Genomic DNA, 5920 nt, shown 5'->3' with positions numbered 1-5920 from the left:
TCTGATCTTGCACCCTCTGCTTTTTCCATGCTTGGAATGGGATCATTTGGGATGTGAAACACCGTTTTTATGCAGGACGCACCTGGTCCACCAGCAACCCAATTTGTTGAAATTCCCAAAATCAAAATCTTCTGTGTATGTGTAGAGTTTGAATGACTGTAGACACAGCAGGGAGGGCTCTGTTCCACCTTCTGAAACCCACATATGGGAAAATAACAACCAACGACACACCTAGCAGCAGGTGTTGGCATGTGGCAAGTGTCCACGGTCACCATTCCAGTGCAGAGGTATTAATTACTTGACATATCTATTTCATCCCATTGATCACCCAGTAAAATTTCATTGATAAACTTACAGATGGAATTGCGATGGTGCAGATAGAGCACAGGCATGGTGGTCCAAATGTCCTTCCCTGCAATCACTTATCAACACCTTCCCCCCCTCCCACCATCTTTCTCCATCCATTTTCGGGTCACTGTTTCCTTCCTAGCATCAACCTCAACTCACTGCTCCATCTTCTACCATGACACCCCAGGCGTTGTACATATGGATGGGGGTGGGAGACGCATTATTTAAATAAATATGGTGCACCGACAGGTCACAATTAACTACATTTCAGCAGCCCAAGGTAAGTTATTAAAACGGATAAAGGCAGGGTTCGTTTCACAATCCGATTGGTTTATTAAACACCCACAAACACAACAATCACCGAGTGCCCAGGATGGAACCTTTACACGCCGCCGAGGGGACGGACGACTGCATCAGGAATCCTTGGGCTCCCAAAAAGCGGGAGCTTTTCTTTCCGGTCGAACCCAGTGTTCTAAACCACTAACACAATACCACGAACAACAATCAACAACACATCAAGAAAGCCTTTGTTAGCAGCAATAAAACCCATTGCCTATTCATTCATATAACAATACAAGCACTTTCAGAATTAACACAACTCGATTGCAGCACACGTTTAAAATTGTTACACCGTTTTTTGAGGTGGGGTGATGATGGGTGGGGGCGATGATGGGGGGTGGGGGGAGAGGGAGGGTGAGGCGATGATGGGGGGTGGGAGGGGATAATGATGGTGGGGGGAGGGGTGATGGGTGGGGTGGGACGATGATGCGTGGGGTGGGGCGATGATGGGGGGTGGGGTGGGACGATGATGATGGGGGGTGGGGTGGGACGATGATGGGGGGTGGGGTGGGACGATGATGGGGGGTGGGGTGGGACGATGATGGGGGGTGGGGGGAGAGGGAGGGTGAGGCGACGATGATGGGGGAGGTCGATGATGTGAGGGGGGTGGGGGAGAGGGAGGGTGAGGCGATGATGGGGGGTGGGTGGGGTGATGATGGGGGAGGGGATGATGGTGGTGGGAGGGGATGATGATGGTGGGGCAATGATGGGGGATGGGAGGGGATGATGATGGTGGTGGGAGGGGATGATTATGGTGGGGCAATGATGGGGGATGGGAGGGGATGATGATGATGGGCGTTGGGTGATGATGGGCTTGCATGATGTAGGATTTTTTGGAGGATGAGTGGCACAAGGAGCTGCTTGATGGGCTGTATAAATGTAGGATTTCTGGGTGGGATGATGGGATATACAAGCTCAGGCAGTATATATGGCAGTCAGGGAAACGATTACGGATTAAATAAATCACAGTACGTTTTAAGATGTTAAAAACAAACTGTCAAATGGACCTCGACCATGGTGCAAAGGAACATCGTTATGTGTTCAGCATTCCCATCTGACATCTGGGTGGAGGGGGTGATGGGGGTAACACCAGGGGGGTTGACTCAGCCTGTCATCCTTCCGAGGTCGGCTAATTGAGTACCAGCTCACTGGTAATTCCCTGTTTGTCGTTAAAGGTGGCAAAAAGGGTTGGCGTCAGGAAGGGCATCCGGCCGTAAAACATTGCTTCAAAAAGGGGACCGAAAAACAACAACAACCACGGTTCCCGAAAAAGGCCAACCCCCGCTTTGCGGGGAAAAATGGCCTCTAAAGGTGTTTTTTTTATTTTATATTCCCATCTGACAATGTTAATGGACTGCCATTCAACAATGTGAGCATGAGTTGCGGCTCGTGAGAGTTTGTTGGTTCTGTTTAGGGTTTGTACGACAACAGGGAGGTGGATTGGAAGAAACTTTAGAGAAATCAGGGATTAAGAGAAGCGTCTGGAGAGGGCACACGATTTGACTCGAGGCAACAGTAAGAACACCTTGTAATCCCAAAAGAAAGTGTGCGGCCCGATGGGATCAAGGACCATTCACAAATGGAAGAGCACAAAGATCGAGCTACTGGAAGAGACGAGGATGGAATCGAGGGAATGGGGGAAGGAGATTTGGGGGTTTACAAAAAATTTTTGTGGATCATGCCAACAGTTCAAACAAAGAAAGCAGCACAAATGCAGTCACCACCAATGTGGCAAGAGCAACAACTCTGGAATTAAAGTTCACAAGAGCTGCATTTTAAAAGGAATGATAGGCCGAGAGAAGCAGTAAGTGCGTCAAAGCAGCAGGTAAAAGTATACCGTTAGAATGCTGTGCAGATGTGATCCAATTAAAACAATTAATGCAGGTAATGTCTAATTAAAATAGCATTCTTTACGGTATTAATGTTTCATCCAAAATTAAAAAGAAATCACAAAAGATGTTTTGAGGATTTGCTGCAGAGCCGTTACAGAGGAGGCAGTGAGAATGACAGAACATGTCAAAATCTGGATGAGCTTCCGTAACATGACCCCAGATCATTGGGGTGATCGACAGTGTGTGGTGTGTGTGGATGCACGTGCGTGCATTGCGGTGGAGGGATGGGAGGAAAAGATGGACTGTTGGGGAGTCGGGAACGTCAACTTGAGCAAACAAACCCGACAATTCACCTGCCGGTGATTGTGAGACAGTACGACAATGGTGTCATCGGTCACGATGTTTGAACTGTTGCCCAGGAGAGTCGGTGGGTAAGCCATTGATAGAGAAAAACAGCTGGTCCTTGAAATGCCAACATTCAGTAAAAGAATGACGAACAGATAAGCTAATAGGAATGTTTGCAATATGTTCATGAAAATGAATAATCCTCGGTGACACCACCATTGGTGAAGATCGACAGTGTTTAGTATATATGTGTGCGCATTTATTCATACATTGTGCGCATGTTGCTACCTTGGAGACATGTTGAATGGAGAAGGTGGATCAGACTCGGCGATGGTTGCTGGAGTGAGATGTGCATGGAAGAAGTTTCGGGAACTGAGTGGCGTGCTGACGAGGAGGGGAGTGTCGTTGAAGCTGAAGGGAAAGGTGTATGCTGCATGTGTGAGAAGTGTTATGATTTATGGGAGCGAGACATGGGTAATGAACGTAGAGCAGCAACGAAGGCTGGAAAGGGTGGAAATGCGAATGGTTCGGTGGATGTGTGGAGTATCGTTGAGAGAGAGGAAGACAAATGATGAATTGCGAAAGATGATGGGAATAGAGCCTGTGATTGATGCTGTGAAGAGAAACAGGTTGAGATGGTTTGGTCATGTGTTGAGGAAGGATGAAAATGACTGGTTGAGAAGAGTGATGGGAATGAATGTAGAAGGAAGTAGAGGACGGGGAAGACCGAGAAAGACTTGGCTGAAGATGGTGGAAGAAGAAATGCAGGCAAAAAGGTTAACAAGGGGAGATGCAGAAAATAGGGCAAAATGGAGAAGATTGTCATGGGGACAGCAAGGCTAACCCCCGCTCTTGCAGGGAAAATGGCGTTAAAATGCCTGTTGTATTCATGCATTGTGGTGGAGGGATGGGGAGAAAGACGTACTGCTTTGGGAGTAGGAACAAAAGGAAAGCAGGTTGGGTTGGGGATAGGAGGAAGGGGAGAACAGGAAAGAGTATTAGGCCAGTGTTTGTAGCATTACATTGGTGGTGAAAGTGGCTCCGCGTTGAAGATTGGCTGAAGGAAAAAGCCCTTTGCCAATGAAAATTTGGAAAAGTCAGTCGAGACCAGAACCCAGAACGCATCACATAAGACATTAACTGATCCAATCTCATCATAATCGCCAATAAGGAAAGGCTAATGGCAAGATGAATCGACAAAGAAAAGAATTATGAAGCAGGAGCCTCTGCCTCACCGTACCTTCCTTCCTCCTTTCCCTCCACCAACCCCTGCCTGCCCCCTTTCTTGAAGCAAAGCACATAGTACTTCAGTCTCGGGAAATGAAAGGGGCACAGAAGACATTTCAACAGATGCCAACAGAACTTTAGAATAGTGAAGAGTTTTGAGGCGAGTTTCCTGGTTATTCCAATTGTAGGGCATCGCATCCCCTGGAGCATGTTTAGACTTTCTTCAACATAAGCACTTCCGATTTCAAATCAAATAGAGATTCTTCACGGACTTCATTTTGGAGAGAAATGTATTGGTCAAACGAGTCTCGCATTGAGATGAGTGCAGGAGAGGGAGGGAGGTAAAGGCAACAAATATTAGGCCATTTCGTTTTTAAACCAGGAAATATTTACTGTGCTCAAACACGTGTGCGTGAAGGTAAAGGATGACGTTACATTGCTGCAACGTGCAAGTACGTCACAACAAGGTAATATGAGGAGCAAGATAGTTAAGTGGAGCAGTTGGGAGCCAAAGGTTATCGGTGGGTTTTGCTTTTCAGCCTCTTAAGATTCAGGAACAGAGAAGAGAAAGCTCAAATAGTCTCACAACAAAATACTAAAAACAAGCATCTTGGGGCCACACCAACCTTGGGGCTGTTGAGCTGACTTGAGGAAGGGACAAAGGTGGTCGTCCTTCAGGGGGGACACTCATTTGTGACCATCAAGATCGCACAGTTTCTTTCAATGGAACAAGTGATGCCAGCGCCTCTACCGAATGAAACATTCCCACCCCTCACTCTGCTGCACCGCTCAACGAGGGTCTCGTGTCCATACCAGTAAGGTTAGGCGAATGACATCACAACACTTTATACGACTTCAGTCAACCAAATCCCTTCATAACCGAGACCTCTTCAAAAGAGGGATCCAATATCCTCGATAAAGAGGGAATGACCAGTGTATGTTAAGCACAAAGGAGAGGAACAATAATAATAATAAATGGACAAACAATATACAAACGGGGTTAGAACCAGCACAGGGGGGAAACCAAAACAATAAGATGCGCAACAACTTGGCAGCAACGACTAATGAACCAAAACAAATGTTAATTTTTCCAAGCAAACCCGGAACAATACAATTCCACAGCTAGAGAACCGGAAGCAGGTTTGTTCTTCCTTATAATTGCGGGCCGTACGTGTTTATCCATTCCCTTCTTCAGTTCAGTCTGTGCATTAGTCTTGGCTTCCAGCCCCAGCCCTCCGAGCCAACTTTTCCTATGGCTGTTCATACCTGCAAAGGTAAAGTCAGTTTTTCCTTTAAAAATTCACAACTCATAACATTGTACACGTAATACACCTTACCCTCCTGCCCCCACCCCTTTAACATGGAAGGGGGGGGGGGGGGGGGGTCACTATGCCAGAGACTTACAGCAAACTATTTGTATCTGTGGACAGGAAGGCATCCGGAAAAGGTGGCGAGTCCGTCAGAGCTGGTCCCTCAATCCCACCCTCACCGCTTTCTCTTACTGTCAAACAAGAGGGGAGGGAGGTTAGAGGTTATATATCTATATTATAATAGCCGTAGATGATTCTGTCTGTCTGTCTGTCTGTCTATCTGTTGGGTGTCTGTCCGGGGTGTGGCTTACTCGGTTTGCAGAGTAGCTCCACCCATAGCTCCACCCATTCTGGGAGTGGCTATAAACAAATATCCACCATTTTATTAACTCGCATAGCTTTGAGTCCTGTTTTGTAGGCCCGTGGTGTCTTGCTCTCCCCCAGTTTTATTTCAAATCAAATTCGATAAATCATTTCATTTTTCACAGTCGCTAACATAGTTTTAGACTCGGTTGAAAA

At 46.8% G+C, this 5920-nt stretch overlaps 1 protein-coding gene across 8 annotated transcripts in view; it reads right to left on the bottom strand.

Moving 5' to 3' along the window:
* Nucleotides 1-657: 657 nt before the first annotated feature.
* The window catches only part of LOC137425252 (SH2B adapter protein 2), a 39149-nt gene continuing 33886 nt past the window's right edge, over nucleotides 658-5920 (bottom strand). For 7 of the 8 annotated variants that reach the window (XM_078776450.1, XM_078776449.1, XM_068113484.2 and 4 more), the window contains 2 exons: nucleotides 5496-5592; nucleotides 658-5357 (listed from right to left, as the gene is read on the bottom strand). In XM_078776450.1, coding sequence (XP_078632576.1) covers nucleotides 5342-5357; nucleotides 5496-5592 — 113 coding nt within the window. In that variant the 3' untranslated portion in view covers nucleotides 658-5341. Of the gene's footprint in view, nucleotides 5382-5495; nucleotides 5593-5920 lie in introns of all 8 variants that reach the window. The other variant, XM_078776451.1, reaches the window with a different exon arrangement.

The sequence above is a fragment of the Myxine glutinosa genome, chromosome 4, assembly GCF_964187855.1.
Source record: "Myxine glutinosa chromosome 4, kmMyxGlut1.1, whole genome shotgun sequence".
Taxonomy (NCBI): Eukaryota; Metazoa; Chordata; class Myxini; order Myxiniformes; family Myxinidae; genus Myxine; species Myxine glutinosa.
This window is presented reverse-complemented; position numbering and strand designations above follow the sequence as displayed.